General features: G+C 41.4%; 1 protein-coding gene across 5 annotated transcripts in view; it reads right to left on the bottom strand.

Moving 5' to 3' along the window:
* LOC134642689 (3',5'-cyclic-AMP phosphodiesterase 4D-like) overlaps nt 1-26,048 on the bottom strand; it is a 76,319-nt gene that overhangs the window by 29,631 nt on the left and 20,640 nt on the right. Inside the window, exon 1 of one of the 5 annotated variants that reach the window (XM_063494629.1) lies at nt 12,581-13,523. The exons of 1 other annotated variant lie outside the window; for it this stretch is intronic. In XM_063494629.1, coding sequence (XP_063350699.1) covers nt 12,581-12,657 — 77 coding nt within the window. In that variant the 5' untranslated portion in view covers nt 12,658-13,523. Of the gene's footprint in view, nt 1-196; nt 565-5,833; nt 6,271-12,580; nt 13,524-26,048 lie in introns of those variants that run through there. 3 more of the 5 variants (XM_063494627.1, XM_063494628.1, XM_063494630.1) reach the window with 3 other exon arrangements.

The raw sequence follows: 26,048 nt of genomic DNA, 5'->3' as shown, positions 1-26,048 counted from the left end.
GTGTTGTTAGACAGAAAGTCTTATATTCCTATATTTTACTTATATTTTGCATGCATATCTTTGGCACAAATACAGTCCTAGATGATATCCGTTCCCCTATATATTCAACGTGTTCGTTAAACTTCCACAAAGCAAAAAACAAGAGACAAGCAGACTCTGAGTCACTTTTCCTCTATGTTAGTATTTCTTTCTTTACCTTATTGTTCCAGTTGTCTCGCAACTCCACTTCCCAAAAAAAGTCGTGTCATCTTTTTTCATATAGCTCGATTATTATTTATTTTTACCTGTCAAGCCAAGTCAAGTGCGATCCCCGGGCTTTCCCTACCTGGCCTCCCGCTGTGTAGGCGGAGCCCTCAAGTCTATGTAGGTGATGGAGTTCACCTGTGACAAACTGAGCAGAAGCAGGCTGCATGTGGACGCCTTAATTCCTCATTCGTTAAAAGTCCGGTCAACCAAACTATTGTCTACTGCGAGAAAACAATTGGACAGCGCCTCTTTGTTGAGTGTTTGCCTGGCTCTGAGTCGATCATCATTCCTGGAATCACACAGATGTCAGGATAACACTCAGTCCACTATTCTAGTAGTGATATTCAACACGAGTACACACACACCCACACACACACACACACACACACACACACACACACACACACACACACACACACACACACACACACACACAGTCACAGAAACACAGTCACACTTGACTGCTGACGTCAGTTGTGGTTTCATAGCTGTCGCTGCAATGCCGATCGACCAGCATGCAGGCCTGCAATTATTCCCAGCCCAACGCTCCGCTCACTGCAGTTTTGTTTTTCCACCAAACACAAAGGATGCTATGAAACACGCTAAAGAGAAACCAGCTGGCCGAGCTTGCGGACACGGTGGGATTTCTGTTGACACGTGTTTGTTGTAGGAACGGAGAGGAGCGACTCTGGGGACTCTGAGTCGAGGCGTCCCGCGGTTCAGCGAGCTGAGCCATCATCTGTGAACTGGAAATGATTTGGCATCATGTCCAGGGAGCAGCCATTGTCACGTCAATATTTCCTGTCCTCACATCAGGGCACATCCTTTGTCACAAAACGGGAGATTAATGATGGAGCCCGTTATATTTGTCTTGAAGGTGCTAAATAAATCTCTATGTAAGACAAGAACCAATTGGAGAGGAGAACTTGTAAAGATGTATGGCATCATCGTTGTGTCACATACGAAAAGCTACATCTGGATGACAGATTGAGTGAATTCAGACACAAGATAAGAAGACTAAAGCACCAACTGGGAGGGGGTCAAATGTCAGTGCGGATGAACATTTATAGGGTCCACTGAAAGCCTTACCTGCAAACATAGATAGGCCATGTTTGCCAACCTCACAAGACCAAAGTTCCAGTCCAATATCTAACTTAGTTACATACTTACAATAAACTAGAGAGCTTCAAAAAGGCCTGAAAGCTCAGGTAAAAACTCTTTAAAAACAGCCTTTGGAAAGTAAGTAACTTTAAAAATAAATAAATAAATAAATAAAATTATTCAATTTTCTTGCCACCTCCGTCTAAGTGGAAAGCTGGCTGAAATCCCCTCTCTGCTTTGTAGCACATCCAGGTCCTCAGGGGAAATACTTAACCAGAACAATATAAGCCACGTTACACTTTTTGGAAGAGCAGTTACTATTGTTGAGATTTGTAAAATCCACCAAACCCATGCAGTTTAAAGAAACCCTGCAAAAATAGAGCCAACAGAGCAGATATACATATCAGTGTGATATGGCAAACACGGGCTGAGATATGCCTGTGACAAGCATGAGTTATACAGATGGAGCTGGTGCAGGTGAGTAAAGCCTAAGCAGCTGCAGGGGCATAATGAGAGCACTGATACTGTCAGCTGATACTCACTGCTGACTCATTCTCACAGTGAGCACAACTCCACAACTGCAACAGCTAATGTTACTCTCTATTTACATTATGTGGGAATACATACTGGCAGCTCACGGTGACCTGTGACCACACGGGGAGCGAGCTGTGCATCGCTTTGCCGTGTGTTGACATGGCCTGGGGCCCATGGCGCCGGCCAAGCTGCTGCAACGCCACCAAAGGTCAGCTCTCATTGCTGAACTACTGGGAGGGGACACGCAGAAAGCACGAAAAGTCACACGACACCTTTTCTGAGACGATGCTGCTGTTTGAGTCCGCGTCTGATATTGATTATTATTATTTTTCTTTGTGAATAAAAAAAGAAATAAATCAGACGACAGATGTTGATAAAATCTTTTTTTTAAATGAGCTAATTGGTCATCATGTTTAAGTAGATAAATATGTTTTATGTGTGAATCTAATAAGAGTACTTTTGGAGACGTCTTTTAATGAAGCTAGGACACAATAAAAAGATATCAGCTCAGTTTTACTACTTACAAATGACTGCCTGTGAGGTCAGTGGTTTGGCATTTGATTTTCTGGAACATCTGCACATGAATCTGATAGTAGATGCTCATATTTAGAAACATTACAGGTAACACTGCGGTCTGGCATTTTACAACAACATGGGAACCCATCTGCAGGGCAATGCAACAGTCGGCATTGTAGTACGGATCTGACTTTGTGAGGCAGCACTATAAAGTGTGTCGCTTTACAAGCAGCAAAGACCATTTCACTGTCATCTTCATGCAAACACCAAACACTTCCGAGCCCATCCACTGAAACCCGTCTGCTCTCACCTTCAACAGAGATCGCACTGAAACTCACTGAAAAACGAAAAAAACTATTACATCTATTTACATGTAAAAAAAATAACATATATAATAAAGACAATAGACAGTATATCTATCTGTCTATCTGTCTATCTGTCTATCTATCTATCTATCTATCTATCTATCTATCTATATCAAATCTTAATCTGCTTAATGTGCAGTTTTAATTTGTACAAACATTTGCTACATTAGCCATAATTTTGCAATTTAGTCATTAAAAATGTGTCATGCAATTTATATCATTTTTTAAGGGTAAAAAAAAGTCACGCTGATGATGTAGAAGTCTCAAAAACTCACAAGAGCACATGTACCACTTATGATATTCTTGGCTTTAAAGGGTTAAAATATACATTTATGATTAAATCAGGACAATATAACATCTAGCAAGATTTCCAAGATTTTGATTTTTTATATATATTTTAATTATATTCTGATTACAGCTACAACATAATGTAAGATGTAGCTTTCTTTTTTTTTAAAAAATAAAAATTAATTTAAATAAATGACTGAAAATGACCAAATTGGTCAAAATGCTTACTATGACAAGGCTGCAACCTAAAAGTAAGAAAGAAGTCATGATGTCTGTTTTACTTTTTGCCACCACAGGCCTTACAGTCTCCTTCATTAAAAAAAACAAACAAAAAAACTTTATTGGAATTTAAATTGTCAGTGACAAACGGGGGCTTGGTGTTGAACCCTAGTATTGAAGGCACAATGCAGAATTACCACTAAAATACTTTTATCAGTTCCTAAGGCTCTCAGTGGTTTGGCCCCTCAGTACACCTCCTGCTTGCTTACAGTTCACAGTCCAGTCAGCCCTCTCAGGTCATCAGGTGCAGATCTTTGAACTGTTCCCAGAATCAGATCTAAGTGAGCTGAAGGTGCTTTTAGTCACTGTGGTCCTGTTCTTTGGAACAAGCTCCCAGCTGATCAATTAAATTGTGCATCAAAAGCATTAAAAAAATCTATATTTATCTACGCAGTCCTACAGTAAATAGAAGCTTTTTCTTTTGTTTATATATTTTGTTTCCTTTTAGGAACTGTAAAGGTGTTTTACTGCTCTCCTCATTTAGTTTACATGTAATGAAATGTGCTATAGAAATAAAATTGCCACTGCCACACGATACACTTAAAAAATTGTACTATGCCTGCTCAGTTCTTAAAGACAACCTTGCGAACATGCTATAGTTGAAGAACAGAAGCAGACACACTGAGAAAACATTCAAGCCCAGAACAAAAAGATATTCAGGCTGCCAAAAACAGCAAATCTTTACACTGGAGAAACTGAAAAGAGGCGACAAATAATAAAAAAAAAGTCAGTTGCATGTGGACTATTTTTGAACTGAAAAATTATCGCATCATAGTCATTAGTCTATAGAAACAAAATTTGTAAACTAAACAATTAATCAGAAAAATATTTTATTGAATATTAATCAATAACTAAAATGTTGTTCCGGGTCCAAGTATTTCCCATAATACTTACAGTCAAGTACTATGTACAGTACTAATAGTATGTGTACAGTACAGGTCAGAACAAGAAAAGACAAGACGTAACGCGGTGCTATGAGTCGCCGTGCAGCGTCAGTGTCAGTGGGGAAAAAAATAAATAAATCAGGACATAATTAGAAGGGAGGTGCGTGATACATCGTCACTGACACTTTTCCACTCTCAGCCAACTCCCCCTTAATCATAACCCTAAAGGCAAAAGCTAAATATTTGCACTCTCTGAAGACTCTCTGTAAAAGTACTACCTCGATGATGGTGGAAGTAGTAGGTTTCCCTGTTAAACAGATTTGGCAGATTACACTCCACGGTGGAGTGTAATCTCTCCTTTATGCGGTTCATCCATCAGGCCTATAAATACGTCCAGCTCAGCATTCATTAGGTATCTGCCTTTGAAGGTTTTTTGTTTTTATTGGTGGGTTGACATTATAAAATCACTTTGATCCCCCTCCCTGTCAAACACGGCTTATGTCGTCATTATTTTTCTGGAAGGTCAGCTGCAGAATTAGTCATATTTCCTTCTGTGCTCTTAAAACAGCGGACACTTTCAGGTATACTCATACGTGTTGTAACACATGAGGATGTGTCAACTATACAGGTTTTTTTTTAATGTCATATAGAGATGTAGTTACATATTTCTGTATCTACAACTTCTACATCCATCCATCCAGATTCTGCACATTCAGGCGTCAGCTGTTCCTTCTTCAATCATCTTAAAAAAAACTTCTCTGTTCTGTAAAATCACTACAAATATGGACGATGATCATACTCTAAACAGTCAGTATTTAAAGTATCAGAGGAAACGAGCTGAGGTGGTTAAGCAGCAGGTTAAGCTGAAATTCATGTATAAATGACGACTATATAAGACGCACACACACACACACAGATTCGCAAGAAACTGATTCATAAATTCCAAAGATCTCATCAGTCCATCTGACTCACCATTAGAATTGCAAACCGCACAGACAAACTCTGATGACTTTGTCATTGTGAGCTAAAAGCCACTGTGTCATTGCATATTTTCCACTCATATGCATATGTCACTCTCTATTCCGTTAATGTCCTGGAATAAAATGATTTGGATCTGGGAGATGAAGAACATTTTTGCACAGTGTGAACATCAGGGGCTTGGTGTTGATGTAAAGATACTGTGCTTGTTAAATAACAATATCAAAGTATTCATTGTATGTTGCTTTAAAGTGAAACTAACACACGTACTGAGAGTGCAGCTTGATGGTATGAACACCAAAAGAAAACACGAAAGCAAGGTCTCTGTAAATTCCACATACCGCTTTGAATTTCATTCTAATCTCTTTAACCTAAACAGACATAAATACACATAAAATAATATGATGCATTAATGCTATTTTAGGTTAAAAAGATGCTCTAGTTCTTCATTATGTTGTGGGGGCCAAGTTACAGTTAAACCCCTAACTTTAGTTATTTTAAGTTAATATGTTTACATAAAAGAACTTTACTTTGTGTGAAAGAACTGAAAAGCTTTCTTTAAAAAAAACAAAAAAGTTCAGACAGCAGTGTGCTCAGGGTTGTGCAACAACAACATCTGGATTGAAACCACATCTGGCCTACCGCCTGCGCTTTTGAACGATGTCGATGGGACGGTTGACGGCGCACGGCGACCCACAGATATTCCCATTCCGCATTTTGAAGTAGCGATCCTGGACAGAGGGCGTCAGATACACACAGTTAGTTGGTAAACTCATGTCTACAGTTTGTCTCTCAGCTGCTTTTGTTCTCCACTAATTATCCTTTTCCTCCTCCTCCGGGCGCTCCTCTGCTCCTCGGCTGCCGCGCGCTCTCTCCTCTCCCTTCACGCCGCACTGGGTTTCCACTGACACGCGGGCAGATGGAGGAAAGCCCTCCTCGGTGTGTTTTGGCGACATGACTCCAGTCCGGTGTTTGGAGAGGGCAAAGAAAGGAAAAGGGATCAAAGCAGTGTGGGTTTTAAAGAGTCATTTCCTCAGCGTCATGCTGCTGTTTCATGCGGTGAAACACAGAATAGCTAAACAAGAGCAGAGCGTGAGGAGGCTTCTTTCTAATCCACGTTGAGGAGTTCAGAGCTGAACTCTCCCTCCCTCTGGAGACACGCTCCTTTCTCCCTCCCTCTGTCTCACTCTGTCCCCTCCTTCCAGGCACATGGACTACTGAGGCTTTAAAAAAGACATGAACTATGTACATGTGCATGTACAGTATGTGTGGGTTAGAGAGGGAGACTGATAGGGGCGTATTTGCTTTCAGTTGGAGTAGCTGCATCGTGTGCATGTGGATATACTTCTGCCATATATCTCAGCGAGGACCAGTTTGAGTTTCAATGAGAACTGTGAGGCAGCTTTCACCTTTTAAGACCCCTTTAAAGAATTCAGTTTTGGTTTAGGGCAGGGTTGCGAGCTTAGTTTGATTGTTAAGGAGGGAGGGAAAGTGTTATGTAAAGCTGGCACAAAGACGTGTACGTATGTGTATTGTATGAGCAGTGTATGTGTGCGTAAAAGAAGAGGTGTGTCTCCCATCTTACTTATTTGCAGGATCAACAAACACACATGAGTCACAAAGCCGAGGTCTGTGAAGCATTCCTGCCTCACACCTCAAAAATGTCATCACTTCATTCGTTACATATGAATATGAGAAAATTCACCCTACTTACTGTATGAATTTTCCAATTATTGCCATTGTGAGGTCACAATAACCTTTGACTTTTGACTTTGATCTAGTCAGTTCCTCGAGTCCAAGTGATCATTTGAGACAAATTTAGAAAACTACATCTACGTGCAACAGGAACGATGGACACTCTGACGACATGATGGCCAGACTTGTGTGGGAAAGTATCAAGTACTTTTAAAGTATTTTTAAAAGAAAAGCGAGCAAACTCAGTAGATCTGAGGAGCAACACTCAAACAGCAGTGTGTTAGGGATTCACGTCAGTTTTGGTAAATATGTTATTTTGAATAATTTAAAATGAAAAGTATCTCAAATGCATTCAGGAGCAGGTGTAATTAGATATTCCCCCTTTTTGTGAAATACTTCAGCCTGCAGCAGCTCTAGCACACCAGCACCAGTCAGTCTCACGACACAGAGCGGTGGACTTGCTGGACTCGGTGATCTCACCAACTGGCTGGCCCGCTGCTGTCGACACTGCAGGCAAATATTTGTCTTTTGAGACAGTGGACAGGAGCCTGGGTCAGACGTGTTGGCAGGCACACGGGAGAGGAGGTGGGGCAGAGGGGGATTTAAATGTCAACCCGTTTTTAAAAAAAAATGGTTGTCTAACGATGCAGCCAGATGTTGTGACGTAGTCACAAAGGGGGGACGCAGATGTTTCACCCTGATCTCTGAACTTCTAAGTGGCTAGTTATGACGAAGTCTTTCTGTGCGGAGCTATTTCTCAATGGCTGGTGTTTCCACAAAGCCACACTTTAATAGCACAGCAATCATCTTTAACTTCAGCAACAATTTTTTTAATCAGTGAAGATTAAAACAAAAAGAAAGCTTATTATTCATGGCAGGTAAGCTTGCAGTTTCTGTGCTACTCCAGTGTAAGTAACGGGTCTAAGAAACCCTCCAAACACCACCTTTCTCTGTCTGGGACATTGCTGCCGGATGGGCTGCTCAAATCTATGAAAAACATAATAATTCAAGGTGATCAGGAACATGTCCGTGGACACATAAGAACCACACTTTTTACCAGCTTATTATACCGTTATGCTGTATCCTGTGTGACTGTAATCATAACTGACCTCCTTCTAGCCTCCCAAAAGAACTGGGTCAGACGCTGGTCCCTCTAAACCAGAGCAGTCTAATAATGACGTCAACACACTTATAAAAATAGTGTTAAATTAATCTGTTGCATTACCCTCATTCATAAAAAAGACCATGGGGAACCCTACACATCTTCTGGTGACTTTCCTGTAAGGGGAATTGACAGTTTCACTCTTTATTTGTCTCACAGTTATAGCCAGATGCAAACTTTCCCTGCACCTAAGTCAGTGACTCCATTCATGTGAATAAAGCATAATAAAAATAAATAAATCGAACTGGTCAGCCATCACTCATCGTGGAAATTATAATTGCAAACAGAATCACTGGCAACAGTTTTATTGGAATCAAACAATCAAGAGCACGTTTGGTTTTCTCCTGTAAATGCAGACAGAGTAGGGCACTCTAAACTGTCACTGTCAATAAAGACATAAAATATCCCTACAAGCAAACCTCCTGCAAACCCATAAAACACATTAAGACTGAATTCCCTTCCAGCCATCTGGCATAAGGTTTTCCAAGAAGCCCAAGAACCATGCATCAATCAGGCCTAACAATATGACCACCTGCCAAATATTTTGCTGCCAAAACAGCCCTGACCCATCAAAGCACGGACCCTTACAGGTGTGCTGTGGTATCTGGCACCAAGAAGTTAGCAGCAGATCCTTTAACTCCGGTAAGTTGCAAGGTGAGGCCATGGATGGGACTTGTTTGTAAAGCACATCTCACAGACGCTCGATTGGATTGAGATACAGGGAACGTGCTTGTTGACACCGTTCTATCAGAACCAGCATTTAATTTTTCTTCAATTTGAACTAAAGTAGCTCGTCTGTTGGATTGGGCCACACAGGCCAGCCTTCGCTCCCCACATGAAACACTGGGCTTTGGCCTCCAATGATCCTGTTGCTGGTTCATCGCTGTTCCTTCCTTGGACCACTTTTGACAGATACTGACCACTCCAGATTTGGAACACCCCGCAAGAGCTGTAGTTTTTGGAGATGCTCTGATCCAGTCGTCTAACCATGACAGTTTGGCCTTTATCATCCTTATATCTGCCAATGTTTCCTGCTTCTAACAGATCAACTCACTGCTCACTGCTCCCTAAAATGTCCCACCCAATAACAGGTGCCACGCTGAAGAGATAATCAGTGTTTTTCAGTTCACTTGTCAATGGCCATGATGTTATGCCTGATCAGTACACACACACACACACACAACCATCAAACTCAGATGTTCAGATGTTGTGTTTGGCAAAACAAAGACTAATCCATCTGCTTAGTCCGCAACGATAATATGATCAATATTTCCTGGTTTCTAAAGGACGGTCTAACTGGAACAGCAGCAGCTCCTCTGGGCGTCTGGCTAATAACCATGTTACACTTTTTGGCATCAGACCATTTTCGGTCAGGGACACAACGTCACGAGTGCCTGGTGTTTTCTGGGAAGTCTTAGTTTCACAATTGCTTCTTGTTCATTTTCCCACATTCCAGTTTATCTCGGAATGCAGATTCCCAGTTTATAGTTTTGTTGAGTTGATTAAATTGAAAAGGAAGGCCTCACAGAGCTAAAGTGGCATTACTAGAATGCAGAATATTTTCAAAAAGGTGAAAAACTAAAGCACAGAGGTACAATTCATTCCTCCCTACTCCTGCATTTTTCCAGCGCTCTGTCTTAAAGGCCATTTTTAATATCTGGAAAGACAGAATAAACTTATTTTGTTCCGCATGCTGTGATTTCTGGTATCATATTTAAATATTTGTAGTTAAACTAAATGAAAACTCCTGTTGTTGCTCCCCTCCAATGCTGGCATCTGTCCTTGTGAAATGTTCCTGTGTTGGACCTCTAAACAGATGCCAACGTGGAGATTTGCTGAAAATGAGGTGTTTGTGAGGCCGCTGTGTAACCAAATCCAACCGGCCAAATGACTTCCATGGCCCAGCTGGCTGCTGGCTAGTATGACATTACCTCTGCTAATGAGAATGAGCTGCGAGGGAGGAGTGTCATGAGCGTGTGTGTCTGAAAGTGTGAGAAAGTGTTTGAGGAACTTTTCAGTACAATGAAGTCCTCCTTTAAGGATCTTTTAGTGCGCTCTGCATCGGAAAGCAGGGAGAGTCTATTCTACAGTTAAAGACGTGAACGGTAAGCATCCATTTCAGACAGCAGCACAGAGATTCTTGCGCCACCTTGTGCAGAAATCTGTGGTGACACAGTGAAGTGCACGCACAAACTTTAAAATACTATTTTCTAATTCAGTATTTTCCAAATGCATTCATACCACATCATTTATAATGAATTCTTAACATACTTTTAGACCTATTACTACCATCTTTGGCTTTTCAGCAGTTCACACACTCCTCTTGATGGACTCAGGTCCTGCATCTCCCATAACACACACAACAGTCTTATCTATACCAACAACTCTTATCATTAGTTTTTTTACATTTATGTTTACTTGTCCAACGCGAGTTAATAAGATGATGAATGAATATGAAATGAGAAATGTGGACATTCTGCAAACAGGAGTTTTGTAAAACCACAGTTGTGACTGAGTTGAGCTGACAGCCCAGCAGAGGTTGCTGTTTGCCAGTAAACTAAATGGAGGAAAGCCACACACACACACACACACACACACACACACACACACACACACACACACACACACACACACACACACACATATAAACAATGCAACAGATCTCTGCACTCGTTAGCACAAATGAGAGTAGAAATTGCAATCATTTTAAAGAGTCAGCATCGTGACAGCTACAGTTTCCTTGTACTGATGGATAGCGAGGTAAACATCAACAGTACGTGATGTGAAAAGTGAATTATTAAAAAACAAAACAAAACTCAAGAGCCTATCATCAGCAATAATCCAGCAATAAACTCTAAAAAAATATCACATCTCTACTTAAAGAACTGATTTAACGCACACCCTGTAGCCTAATCTGCCGACCCAAGATGACCTCAAACACTCTTTGGTGGAACAATCAGTATGGATTTTGTGACTGGTGGCTATGGCTGTGTGCACGCAAGGAATGACAAACACGTGTCACATTCACGTGTTATGTGCTGCCAGCCTCTGGTGGGGCTGGGGGAACAAATTTAGGCTCGGGGGGTTTATTTTGGGGGTCTGGTGTGTTATTGTGGTATCAACCCCCCACCCCACATCTCTCCTGCTCTGCTTAGACTCAACTGTGGCAGCACTGGGTCAAAAGTCAGTCGTAATATTAGTTTACTCGTTACAAACTTGGTCTAATGGGTAACTGGTTACTGATATTCTCTGTCAACCTGCCAAATCACAAAGTAGTAAGTATTCCAATATCCCTCATCTTAAAAACACAAAAATTAAAGCATTGCACACAACTTAGAGCTTTGAAGCTGAAACTATTTGCTAAAAAAAAGATTTTCTCTTATTTTGGTATTAATAAAACTGAGTTATGTGACAACAGCTGTAATTCAAAAATAAGGAGCCCCAACAAATCCACTAAAAGTAATTCTGGGAGTAATATTAAATGTAAAGCTGTTTAGGAGGATTTAACTGGATTAATACTCCTAGTTCGCAGATCATGGTCACGGAGGTAAAGGTGTGGCTTTGCTGAGATGTGGCGTGGACGATTGAGTCAACTGCTGATCCGGCAGGAAAGAAGAAACCTTCAGCCCTCAGATTTCACCTCAGTTTACCAGCAGGGAGGGCAAAAACAGGCATGAGCAATCGAGTTTGAATACACACAAACACAGCACAATAGGATCTACAGAAAGTGTGTGTGCAGTGAGAACATGTGCAGGAAACTTGCTTATAACTTAAGAGACGTGCAGACGCACAGAAGCCAGTGAGGGATTATCATCAGAGTCAGCTCCTCATTGTGACGTCAGCAACAACTAGCGTCACATCTGTCCAAAACATCTGCCTCCTGCTCGGAAACATCAGTCAGAAAAGTTTGTTATTTATGAAACGGAGCGCACACACTCATTTGACTGTTTGAGCAACTTCATCTGCAGATGATAAAACACTTGTCTGTGTTCAGTCAGCGACATTTGTGTCAGGTCATCGTGCAATAAAATGTGCGTGACTTGCAGCAGAAACAGGAAGTCTGTCGGCTGGAACTTACCACAAAAGCAACTTGCTTCCTCTTGAAAGCTGCTGGTTTTAATGCAAGCAAATACAAAATAATTGCATTTTAAAAAACACCAAATCACAACTTTATAAACAATGCATTGGCATTGTCAAAGAAGTTGGTACTATGAAATGTAAGTTCCAATTCCCAAAATTGTATAATCATTTGAATATTTATCAGCTGCTACACGCCAGCTCTCTGCTGCTGTTTTAAAAAAAAAGTGAGATCTCATGCCAGAGTGCCTACTTTACCTGCAACAGCCTTCTCTGGGATATGTGTGTTTGTTTAAAAAATGATTATCTACAGTCTATTTTCCATGTTTCTTACTGTCGCAGTGGCACTACAAGTGCAGATCTCTGAGCCAATCTCGATGAGCAGCCTATCTGAACACTCCCTCTCATGAATATGAGTGCCGAGGAGATGAAGGATGCAGAGTTTAGGAACATACCCCAAGCACGAGTGTCTCCGACCGTGTCCAAAACCAGTCAGCCCTCCTTTCCTTGTCAATCGGTGGTCTTTGTTCATTGTCCCTCGAGCGCCTGACTCATATGAGACACTTTGGGCTGTAATGAAAATAAACTGCACATCTGATCTGAGCCTCTTACAACAGTTCTTCACAGTTTAGTTATTTTTCTCCCGTAAACCTCCGGGAGTATCTGGATCGGCTCCATGAGGTTTTGCGTGCCGATAAACCAAAAAACATGAAGATTCCGGGTGAGAGGCAAAAAGAAGATGGAAAGGATCCGATAGAGAGCAGATCTGCCCAATCTTCTGTTCCTCGGGATGCAGGAAGAGAAATCGTGGAATGCTGCAGAGTTCCTGCGCCGAGGTTTCAGGCAAGCCCCAACAAGGCAGACAGGAGTGTGATATTCAATTAGTCTCCACAAGCAAGAAGCACACATGCAGCTGTTGTAACTGTAGACTCAACTGAATTGAAGGATTTTCCACAGTTGTCTGTCCATTCTCATTGATTTGTTGTTGTAAATACCCAAACTAATCCCAGACATGACACTGACAGCATTCCTGAAGGGGTTTTCAGTAGTACAACTCCAAAACAGAGAGAATACAGGCGACCTGTAGAGAAGTCTGAAAATTTTGAAAGTAGTGTTTCTCTACTTCTCTGTCAGGCACTCACTCACTGTTCGCAGGAAAGGGGAAGGGTTGAGCCACTTCTGAGAGCAGTGACTGCAGGGTAGCGTCAGTGAGGGTTTGACCTCTTCCTTTGGCAGTGCAAACACTGGAGGAATCCCCCGTGGTCGCTGTGGGAGCTGAGGACAGACCACCATGAGCTCCAGTCTGTCTAGTACAGGATATCCAATGTCAAGATGTTCAAGTTACAAACTGGTCGCGTTTCGAGCCACACTTGCAGCTTTCCAAAGAAAAACCTCAAAGAGAGAAAATGCTCCCACATTTAGAGAGTTACAGGGCTGCACAACATTTCGGTGTGTCCCAACTTGTTAAAGGGAGATCTGACTCGACTGTGTGGCTGGCGGGTGTTTTTGTGTGTCTGGCAGAGCTAGCTTGACGCAGCCTTCGTTGACACGTGAGATCAACATGCTGCCTGACCCAATACCCTCCTTCTGTTGCCCTGCAGCTACATAATTATAGAGGTTATTGTTAGAGTTGGTGCTGGGCAGGGTGGCAACGGGGGTTGGGTGGGCCTGACATGTTAGGATTTACGGCAAAAAAACTTGGATAAACTAACCATAGGGAGAAAGCCCTGAGTTTCAACTTGTGCAGTTTTTATCACCGGCAAGTTTCAGATTCAAAGACAGTCAAAGAAGAGCCGCAACTAACAGATTCGTCTGCAGGTTATTATTTTTGCTCAATCAACCAATTGTTTGATTTATGGAATGAAAAAATAGAGAAATCCAGTCTTTGCAGTGCTGTGGAAACCGAATACACCCCGTGATTCAACAGGTGCTGCTAAACAAATTCAACTGATCGTGAGCGATGCTGGGTCAAGACGTCATAAATGCAAACGTTTTTGCAGGAGTGGATGTCCCATCAAATTCACCCCAAGGTCAGACTGCACAATGCAATCAGACAGAAGATTAGTACAATCTCAAACTCTATAGGTCTCAGGTAGCATATTAGCACCATTAGAAAAAGAGTGGACTAAATGAAGTATGGCTTATTTGGAAAGGTTGCCAGGAGAAAGAACATGGCAGCACAGTTTCATTTTTCACAATTGCCTCTGAACAAACCACAAGACTTCTGGAGCAGTCTTTGGAGAAAGCTGTCAAGCATGGTGGTGGAGGGGTGACGATTTAGGCTGCTTTTGTAGCCACAGGACCTGAACATGTTGCAGTCATTGAGTTGACAATGAACTCTCCTGTATAGAAAAAGTATTCTAGAGTCAAATACGAGGCCATCTGTCAGCTAAAGCTGGGCGAACCTGCATCACGTAATGGACAGTGATCCCAAGCAAAGCATCAAATTTACAACAGAATGGCTGAAAAAGAAAAGAAGGTTCTGCGATGGCCCGGTCAAAGTCCAGAACGCAAGCTGACTGAAATGCTGTGGCAGGACCTTAAAGATACCTGACGCAAAGGTATAAAAAAAGAGCGGGCCACAGTTCCTCCACAGTGATCTGAGAGACTGATGGAGTCACATAAAAAATTCAAGCTATTGATCAGGGGAATTTGTTGCACATCTTGCATGCAGACTGCAGGATCCTTTTCATCATTTGCAGTCATTGCGAAACAGGCTAAAATTTTGAACATCAGTTGTGTGTTTTCTGACTAACTTATCAATGGCAGTGATAAGTGATATAAATTGCACGCCAGTGTAATTATATAAGATATATGGATGCATAAGTCACATGTTCCTGGCTTTATTTTCACACTGCTAACAGCAGAGGGGACTGGCCTTTGAGAGCTGTCAGGGCAAAACCCATGCAGATACTGACATGCCAATTCACTTTCAGACTGACGGACACTTGTTGCACGGCAGCAACCAAAGACACCACAACCACTTCCCTAAGCACTACATGAACTGCAAACTAAAATAGGGCGTTGTGCTGATAGATCATTTATCTTGTGGTGAGCGCATGTATGTAAAGAGGCTCATAAGTTAAAACAGACCAAATAAACCAAACAGGATGTAATGAAGACAAAGAAACAGTAAAAATGGTCTGGCTCATTTAAATCCTACTGAAAGGTACCTGACAGTGCATGGGCTTTATAATACTAATGAATATCTGTCCTTAATGCTATTTTTTTTCTGTTAAACATTTAAATAAGCAATAAAGTTTGTCTTCCTGATTGCCTGTGGGCTTATTTTTGTCATTACAACCACCCTGCTGTGACTCTTGTTATCCTTATTTCTTGTAACTACCTTTCCTTTAATCTGTCAAGAAAATGATAAGGAAAAGGTTAGACAAATAATTAAACTCACCACTTCCTCCAAAGCATTTTAATTAGAAGGAATTGATTGAAATACTCTGAATTTTAAACGGCTTAAAGCTGCACTTTTGTCCTCATCCTTCTTTTGCAGTCTTGTTTGGGTTTTAGTTTCTTCTTGGTGTGGTTCATATTTTATTTATGCTGGCACTGAGACTCGCACACCTGACAGGGTGGGGTGGCGGGGAGGCTCACAGTTTAAAACAATGGGATGTTTAAACATTACACGGGCAGGCATCAGAATGACATCAGTAAAATGTCACGACTGATGACGTAGGTACACGCAACGTGTTTACAGGCCGCTTCCTCTACATAGTCACAGGCAGGCTGCCAGGGAGGCAAACAGTCAGGGGGTTTGGAGCGGAAGGGCCGCGGGGGGGGGGCAAAAGCACCCAGGTTTCATGTTTATCTGATGAAAGACAGTTTAACTTTCGACTAAATGGTTCGTGACTGCGTGTGGGAGCTTTCTCTTTAGTATGACATCAATTTGCAGCCTCTATAGTTAAACTGATTGGCGAAATGTGTATTTATTGAGAGCATGATTATAATTTTTAGCACCATGACAACTTAAAGGTTAGTTGCTTTATATAATCTGACATCTTAACGCTAACGTGGGATCATTACACAACATATTATCTTTGGGAAATTCATCTTTAACAATGGCATATTTTACAAATTTAAATATTTGTGTGTGAATTGCAGTTTTTTTTTATGCTATGCTTTAAACTCAAGCATAAGACAGCATTTATCACCATTGAATGAATTAAGAAAGGTGTGTATGGAATCTGTGGTCATGTCCAGGCAGCTCTGATGTCGTTTGTGTGCAAAATTGACAATAACAAGGGTGAAAATGAAAACCATAAGAAGAAACCACCAATATTGCTGCAAACAGCCTGCAGCCACATGAAGGTGGTGACGGCAGAGACAACCTTGTTAAGAAAGCCGTATAAAATGATCTTCCACTGTTAAAACTCAGCTCACTGTCCAACACTGTGACTGCTCTACAAAAGAGATAAAAACATCAGTTATTTACTACATATAACTGATTTTAATGCTAACAAACACTTCTACACTTGTAAACTTGCATCTCCGTGACCCGAAAATAGTTTTTTCTGGAGTGTTTACATACGTGAGAGAAAAATGAGGGCTTTAGACTCCAGGGTAATTTTCACAGCTTTCTCAGAGTTTCCTCAATTGACCTACTGGTCACGATTACGTCCGTGGAAAATCTAAATACGTCACTACCCGGCACTGCTGCTATTTTTTTTCTTACACTACCATAGGGAGGTTCGCTTCGGAAAAAAAATCAGCAAATGCCTTCATAGATCACTCTGTTATTTAAACAGCTTCATCCTTCAAACGTTGAACATTCTGACTCCGTCATAGCTTGAACAAGATTTACTCAGCTCCATCTTTTCTGACGTAAAAACAAAAAGCAGGACACAGGCTGCCTGTTTTCAGTCACGAGGACTGACGAAGTGATGGTGCAGCAGTAAGCGTCATCCTTGTGTTTACTGTGGTGAGCCACCCCGAATCCCTCCAGACTTTAGCTTTGTCTCTGCTACACAGAAACCCCACATCTGGTGGTATAGGAACCTTTCTCATCTCTGGCTTCGCCAGGATGGCTGAACACCTTGGGCACGAAACAAGACCCTCTCTTTCATCGCCATAACAATAAGGTCCTTTGAGATGACACCGGTCCCGACGTCAACAAAACTGTGATTTCCCACAGTTACCTTCTTATCAGACAATGAGGCTTTTTTGCTGCTGCCAACCCATGACACATACCGTGATGACGTGAAAAAGCAGCCTCTGCAACGTTACCTCAGAGCTGCTGAACAAACACTGGGCCTATAGTTTATTAGAGTTCAGCAGAGTTCAGAGAAGATGACCTCTGAATCCCAACCTTCTGATTCTTCTTATCAATGTACAGCTGAAAGTTGTACCTATAAAGAACTATTACAACATGTCTCCTTCACCCATTCACCCCACTATGTCTTAGTGCTTTCTACCTAACAGCCACACTTCGATGAACGCATCAGGAGCAACCCGGGCTTCAGTATCAGATTGAAGCGGCGAGGGATCGATTAGTAGACAACCTAAACTACCTCCTGAGCCACCCCTTACACACGACTTTCCACATAAGCTAACGACAGTACTTAGATCCATGTCATTGACTCTACCTGGGTGTGTACGCCAAGGTGAAGCGGCGCTGCAGGGCAATGTTACGGTTCATGAGGAGCTTGCGGAACAGCAACGGCGAGTGGCGGGGGGAGTTCCGAGGAGAGTCACCGGGGGACATCCTGGGAGATCCATAAGGCGAGCCGGATGGTGACTGCGGCTTCAGCTTGATGGGTTGAGGACTGCTGAGTGGGAAGGAGCCAGCCTCCCCTGAGCTTTCCAAGAGAGCTTCACTCATGCTGTCGTGTAGGAGTTTAACAAAATGTTCTTCTTACGCTGCTCTCTGGTGCGACCTTCTAACCCCTGACAGAGAGTCCAAGTCATCCATCTCAGCACAGCAGCATTTATCAAGTGAATTAGGTAAACGGCTCTCAAGCTCGTCTTGTGATGATGCAGCTCAGATTCGGAGCCGCTCGCAGTTGGCTCTAAGTGCTTCACAGCCACTTTTGCGCTACGACTTCGTGGCTTTTCTCTACGGAGCCACCTAAAAGCCCTGTTGATGGACGTGGACACGAGTGCAGGAGTGTGCCCTCCCCTCGGCAGTAAGCTCTGTTTACATAGCACTGAGCTCTGCCTAAATATGGCCAGGCCTGAATTATAACGTTGTTAGCTCGTACCTCGGGTGAACTAGCTGCGTCCGGCGCACACTTCACAGAGGAGTGAACCGTTTTACGCCGGCTTCCTTCCTCAACTCATCAGTACAGAAACATTAGACAGTGATTACAGCTCTGACTGTGTAGACACATGCCAGAGCTGTGCAGTGTCAAGAGGCCACAGTCTGGGTAGATTTTCACTATGCTGGTCGCTGGGGTGGGGTAGTGGGGGTGGGTGGGGGCGACACTGTGTCTAAAAGCAGAGCCTGCTTGAGATAAAAGATAACGAGAATCCTGGAAATGTCACTTAAACTTTTACTGGTATCTTGACTGAGTAGCGTTTCCCACTGGGGCCGAGGGGTGATGGAAAAACAGAGATCAGCTCGAGTTTCATCTCTGACCCCCAGACAGCCAGTGACCCAACCCTCTGCTGCCCAAAACAAAACTGAACTGTACTGCTTGTGCCTAAACATTCCCCTCGATAATGAGCATCCTGTAAATACATGCTGCATGTGCTTTAGTCGTGCGTAAGTTAATACTCGGCCCCAATCTATTAAACATCTAAATGACAGGTTTGCATTCAGGCAGTCAGGGATCGTTGCCATATTTATCACTGATCAGTACACGTCTTTCTAGATTTACAGCCCACACATTAAAAAACAGATCAAGAAAAGGGAACTGCAAATCACATGAAGAATCTCAAACATTATCAGGAGCTTCACCCAGTAGTTAAACAGTTCAAATTAAGCAAAACTCATATGTTTGATTCTCTATTCAAATGTAAAGTGTTCAGTGCTGTGCTGGTTCTGCACTGCAATCATCACAGATTGCTTGTCAATCAAACAGTGGAACCACAAAGTCTTTATGCAACACTATTAGTTTCTGGGGTTTTGTGGACAGGGTTTTTCTTTCTTTCTTTTCATCTCTTTCATCATAAAAACATGAGACCTGCACAGATGGAGTGACTATGACAGCAAACCTTTGAGCTATTTAAGCTACAGTGCCACGAGGGCTGGAGTTACAGTATGTGAGTAATACTTAAACCTACAGTTACTGTTTTTGTGACTGCACCGTAATGCATCTAAATGGGATTAATACCTTCACAGAAAATCCAGCCACAATTATCCCCACTGCCATAATGTCTCTTTGCCTCTGCATCTATTTTAATGATGCATTAAAGTAAGGACGGAGAAGGGCTCTTGAGTTTGAGGGGCTGCCTGCCAAAGTACTGATTTAACTCAGGAGGGAGTGCAAGAGGTCACTGCAATGAGCTCATGAACAAAAACACAGCTGTTGTATGAAGTGCTGTTAAATGTGACCAGCAGATGGCACCCACGCACAAACACAAGGACACAAATGCCCATGAATACACACATACACACACATGCACAAACTCAGCATTATGAAATGTCAGTTTATTCTGCAAGGTTTTGAGTTGTAGCTACTGAGCTCTGGATCCTTTATTTGCCATTTTCTTTAAAGCAACATAATGCAAACCCGAATTCACTTTGATCCTTTTAGCCCTGGAAATGGCCCACATCATTTGCCAACACAGTCTACCGATACAGTTGTGACTAAGTGAAGGTTTGGCTGAAAGGTAATTTAAAAACCTGTAGACTGCGTGGGCCGACTCAGTCATACGGTTACCATTATGAGTCAATGGGGAGAAAAGACAAGGAGATGAATCCCATGGCTTTTCTTTAAGTGACTAATGCCAGGATATGTGGAACTATTTATTAGACTGAGTCATAAACCCATACTCCTCCCACCAGCAACACCAGATCAAACACATGCAAACACACACGACTGACAGCAGAAAACACACACACACACACACACACACACACACACACACACACACACACACACACACACACACACACTGACATAGACATGCATGCACACGGACACATGAATTCATTTTAAAAACACACAAACAAACTGGGTTTCAGCACCTGAAAAGCCTTGGAATAGACAGCACGCATGCTGCTTTATCAATTAAGCTCCAGTATACATAAGTGCATCACACTGCCTCTCACATACCCAGTCAAGGATCTTTAATCATCAAAACGAAGGAAACAACCTAACTACATAACCTAACTAGACAATTGCAGTTTATATTTAATCGAGAAAATACTCCCTCTATGAGCTAGCAGCAACTCCCAAGGGAGGCAAAAGCTAATGACCAGCTAGCAGCTGACAGTCTACACAGATTCATTAATATCCAGTGTCCTTAGTGCGTGTGTCAGGAAGTGATTTTCGATTATGCTCGCAACTCACTTGTGTTATATTTATCTTTGTGTTAGAAAAGCAAGACTGTGACAACATGTGTGCAGTGGGTTGCTGGATTAATGTGTTCAGTATAAAAGAAGAGGTGTACAGTGAGACCTAAAATTGTTATGGCCAAGTCTCCATCACTCCACTTCCCCAAGTAATTGCATTTTTTAATTTGCTAAGGCTAGTAACGACATTACTCATTAGTGAAATGAAGAATTATTAAGTTAGATTAGCATAAAAGCACTGCCATAGTTCTTTTTTTTAAATTTCCTTAATTTAATCCAATGGGAGAGGTGAAGGAAACGTTTTATAAACACAGCTGAATCCCTGTTCACTCTGTAGGTCCACATGCTGACACAGTCTCTGTCTCTTAATACGGCAATGTGCAAAAGTCTTGAGCCACCCCTCATTACTCTATATTTTACAAGGAAACGGGTGCAGTGATTTATTGAAACATGCCAACATACATTGAAATACAGTACATAATGCAACAACCGAGTCTGCTCTATTCTTATAAGCTTGAAAGTCAATATTTGGTATTGACTTTCTTATAATTGCCCTAGGTAGTTTACAGGAATAGTTCTCCAGGCTTTTGACGGAGAGTCAAAGCTCCTTCAAATGTTGGCTACCTTTTGTTACGTTCTCTCTGTCAAGATGATCACACACTGCTTCAGTCTTTTCTGGATATCTTAATAACATGACTTTCAGACTGTTCGCCTGCTGCAGAGGCCTTACTTACTTAGGCCTGCCACTTCTTCACCTTCCTTCTTTCAGTTTCATCCCTGAGGTAGGTGACTTTTTTATGCTTGAATTATTCATAGGTCAGACTGTGCTGAGAATGAGCAAAAAAACAGCAAATGCCTGAAGACCTTCAGAAAGTCTGGAGAACTATTGCTCAAGACCACACACACAACAAAAGAAAGAAGAAAGTCATGTTTCTTAGAAACAAAATATAAAGATATGTGGATGTGTAACAGTATTGTACGCACTTCAGTGTCCCTTTCTCCAGCATCGACATGTGACAGCAACAAAAAACCCTTTATCCCATTACCAAATTCTAGCATCATTTATTTGATGGGTGTCAAATCCATCACTGTAGTTTTTATGCACTCAGTATTCAAATTATTCAACTTCTTTGCCTTAAAGGTTTTTCCCGCTACTTTTCAAAGTGCATTAAGTGCAGATGAGTTTCTTGAGACGATTTCTTGTCTTTGTGTTTGTTTGTTTTTTCAAACAATGTGCATCATCTTTTTTCCTTCTGGGATAAAAAAGGATGCATGCACCATTGAGTTGAGCACTTTGCAGTGATTCTGCTCAGATGGGTGGCACATGAAGCTCAAACTAAATAACAGTACTATGAGTGTAGGCAGCATTATGACAGATGATAGTTCATCAAGGTGACTGACAAGAGATGGAGCGGGAACTTGACAAACTGAAAGGGATGAAGGCTGAATAAATAATACTTCACTCCATCAAGGAGAAAAGATTATTTTGTAACTGGTAATGAAGAATAACTTGATTTCAATGTCTCGCAGTTGCTAATTCAGCCTAACCATCAAATTCAGCCTTTTCACTGTGAAGATTTATCTACATATTAACTATTCATGTTTGCTGCAGGGCAGAATTTCATCACTGGTTGGCATTTAAGAAATGAAGCACATCTGAACATTTATTAGTGAGCAAAAGCAAAGATAGGACACCTCGAAAAAGTGCAGGATAAAACGAAGCCATAAAAGCTGGAACACTGAATTATACATACTACAAACTGCGACTGAAACACACATACAATAACTCCTCTCCTTGAATGCAGAAAAACCACAGTCTTTCACAGTATTTCCAAGTGAAAATGATAAACCTTCATAATATATTCATACATAAAGAAAAAAGGCAAGGTGAGGAGGAAAGAGTTATTTTTCTACTCAGACACTTAAAGAAATGAATGCCCACTCTAAAGACGATTACATATTCGCTCTTTTCAAGTGGTGTTTGGCAGGCGTTCAGGTTAACACTTAAGTTAGTAACAGCAACAAGAATAACACTAATAATAAATGAAGTGCAAAGAAATATTTTTAGTGGTCAGGGGGCATGATTGGTGATCTCACCAGTCTGTACTTACACAGTCATAAAAAAACTAAACTTAAGTGTATTAAAATCTCAGTTCTGCACTTAAAAATTAAACATACTCAATGTGCATTGTGATAGCACACAGTGATAGCAGTGTGCTGGGGTAGCCTGCCCTTTAAACAACGCTCTTGATGGCCCGTGTTGTAAAGAAGTGACCCACTTTGTGTGGTGAAAATCTTTATCGACTGTGAAGAGGATGCCAAGCTGCCACGGTATGAAGATGGGCTCAAGTTTCAGTGTAACACTTATTGTATTTTTCGGACTATAAGTAATAACTTAAAATCCTTTAATTTTCTCAAAAATCGTCAGTGTGCCTTATGTATGAATTCTGGTTGTGCTTACTGACCTTTATGTGGTACACCGCGCTCAAAAATCTGTCAAAAATGTTTTAGTACGACTTTGGTAAGCTACAAAGCCGCACCGCTTCATAGATTGTCTGAACATTATGGCTACCGTAGTCATGAGCCTCGCGGAGCAATCCAGGGACGTGTCTCAATATGCGTACTTGTGTGTACTTGTGTTCTCGTGGACTTGTGATACATCATCAGTCGGAGACCAAGTACGGTTCTAATTCAAAGTACGCATCAAGGCCCAGGTCCAAACGCCGCTTCAGGTCCCAAAGTCAAACGAACACTGTGGCATCACTGAGAGTTAAAACTGTCTAAATTCTTTCATCTTTAATAAAATGATCTGCGTTGCTGCTTTACCAGGTGTAACAATTAAGTTTAACATCCAGGCACCCATGAAAACAGAATTTATTAAATTTAACAGAGTTAGAAGTTAGCAGGAAGTTAGCTCGCTAGTTTCTACCTAAACATGATACACCATTTTCTGACTGAGCGATTTCTGAAAAGATTAAAACGTACAGCTCTGCTATCACTTCCAACTTAAATGAAGACAGAAAATTAAACAGCAGTGACTTTTGTAGGGTTACTAAAGTTGGGCTAGCTGGTATATAATGATGTGGTACATGATCGCTAGTGACACAGCTATGTTAGCATAACATAAACATAGTGAAGCTGGAGGATGAATGCTAACTTTTTTCCACTTGATAAAAGTTAACGTGAGGGTTCCCGATGGTTAGGGACAAATGCAATCGCATGGCAGGATGCTGTAAACGGACCAAACATCAGTCAGGAGAACAACTGAGATAATCCATCCACAATACGGTGTCAGTTATTAGTATACTGCAACAACATGGGAATAGAGCTGTAAGAGAATTCAACATTAATGAATCAATGGTACGGAAGTGGAGGAAGCAAGAAGAATGAGTTGAGTAAAGTGTGACTTATCTGGTTGTTTTGTTTTGCTTAATGCACCTTATAATCTGGTGCGATTTATGGTCCGAAAAATACGGTATCTAAACATTGCATACTGTTTACAGAGACAGGAAAGGAACTGAAGACCTGGCTCATGTGGTCCAGTAGCACTTTTGATCATAATCAACATTAAGTTTTTTACAATCAGCATCATTTAGGTACCCAACATCCTGTCGCACATACCTCACAATGGCAGATGAGGCCATCGTCTGGCCGGTCATTGGCCCGGTCATTGGTGTTCACTTGGACATTTTTCCACACAGATGTGAAAACAGTATGTTCAGTGGCTGCCTAACAAATTTAACCTTGAGGCTTTCAGCCATTTGTTTGTATGATGGCTTAGTCGTTGGCTCTGGTTATGTAATACAAATTACAGATCATCAGGCTGTGATTAGATCATAGAATTTCACATAATGATGAAACATCATCTTATGTTGCATTAAGTGTGTGTAATCACTGCTGTTTTTCCATAACAGCCCAGTGGTTTAGCAGTTTAGTGTATTTTTATTGTGCTCTAATCATCGGTGATACAATTCAATAAGAATTATATTGCCAGGAATATGCAGAGACTCAGTCGGGAGAAATATCTCTGGAAAATGCCACAAGTTGAGATCAAAGCCAGCAACCTGTGTGAGAGAGACAATTGTCTCAGACCACGTTGTGACAATGTTTAAGTTTAATCTTTAGGATTAATGGTTTCTCAGTTTATGCTGCTTAAGACTGCTGTTCATTCAAAATGACTCATTCATCATATTTTGTAGCCAGTGTTCATTGCTGACAGGCAATTATGTTACTAAAGATTATAAAATACCAACAATAAATGCTTAATTTTAGGAAGCGCTAATTATACGATTATACTACTTTGAGTATTTCCTAATAATAGCTGACTGTCCTCTGAGGATCTTTTATGTAAAATTCAAACATGTTGATCTTACAGTATTTATATTACAGTACTTTACCAAGCAACATGAGACTTAGCCAACCCTCAGATTTAGCCAGAATAAAGCATCTGGTAAGAAGTTAATGACATTCATGACAACAAATGCAAATACAGACAATATTATATATAGGAACAAGAAGTCGATCAGCACAAAATTACTCAATACAACTATACAACAATTTAGCAGAGTCAGGGCCACTATGATCATCGTAAGATTTATTTCCACATTTTGGTGCTATGGCTCTGTACTGGGCAGGGCAAAAATTATATTTTCTGTCATCTTCATGATAACAGAAATTCAACTTTACTCTTTCCCGAAACTGTATTAAGTTACAGCATCTTCTCTCAGTTGGACATCTCTGAAAGAGGTACACATAATGAACTGAGGTGCTGCACAGCCACCTTTACCCAACACATTTTTCCTTACGTCAGATTTGCATAACAAAACAAATGTCAGTTACATCCTTTTCCAGTGTGTGTTTACAAGTACACAAGATAACAGGACATAGATCTCTCTGCTTTTTCATTCATTGTAATGACTTTCATCATAGCTGCTTTGATCTTTTCACTGCTCATAAGGTGGCTGACTTTTGACTAGCTTAGCTTTAGCCACTTTTCCTTTGATACCTTCTTCTTACTGGGCTTCTTCAGCTGAGCGAGGGTGAAGCAAATCTCATTAGGTTTGTTGTTCTGAGCGTCTTCCTGGTGGTTGCGCCACGGGTTACTTTGGCAAGCTTCCTCACTCACAGTGAAGAACTCGCTAACAACCACAGCCACACGCTAAAAGTGTGCGTGCAACTATTTGATGCACCACTGTGTGCATGTTGTGCACAGACTGGACTGACTGGTCAATTACCAGACTGGGCCATGCACGCTGGTAATCGCCCAATTCCAGTCTCTATCTTGATCTGTCAGTCTTGATCAGTATATCTCTAATCTCTAGGTTTTCAACTGCTAGCAGGTTGCAGACAATAAGAGCGCCAATCTGACACTGATGCAATTATGCTAATGTAATAAAACCAGAACATCAATGACATAGTAACGTATCCACCTCACAATCCATCACAATTCACATATT

The sequence above is a fragment of the Pelmatolapia mariae genome, linkage group LG15, assembly GCF_036321145.2.
Source record: "Pelmatolapia mariae isolate MD_Pm_ZW linkage group LG15, Pm_UMD_F_2, whole genome shotgun sequence".
Lineage (NCBI taxonomy): Eukaryota > Metazoa > Chordata > Actinopteri > Cichliformes > Cichlidae > Pelmatolapia > Pelmatolapia mariae.
This window is presented reverse-complemented; position numbering and strand designations above follow the sequence as displayed.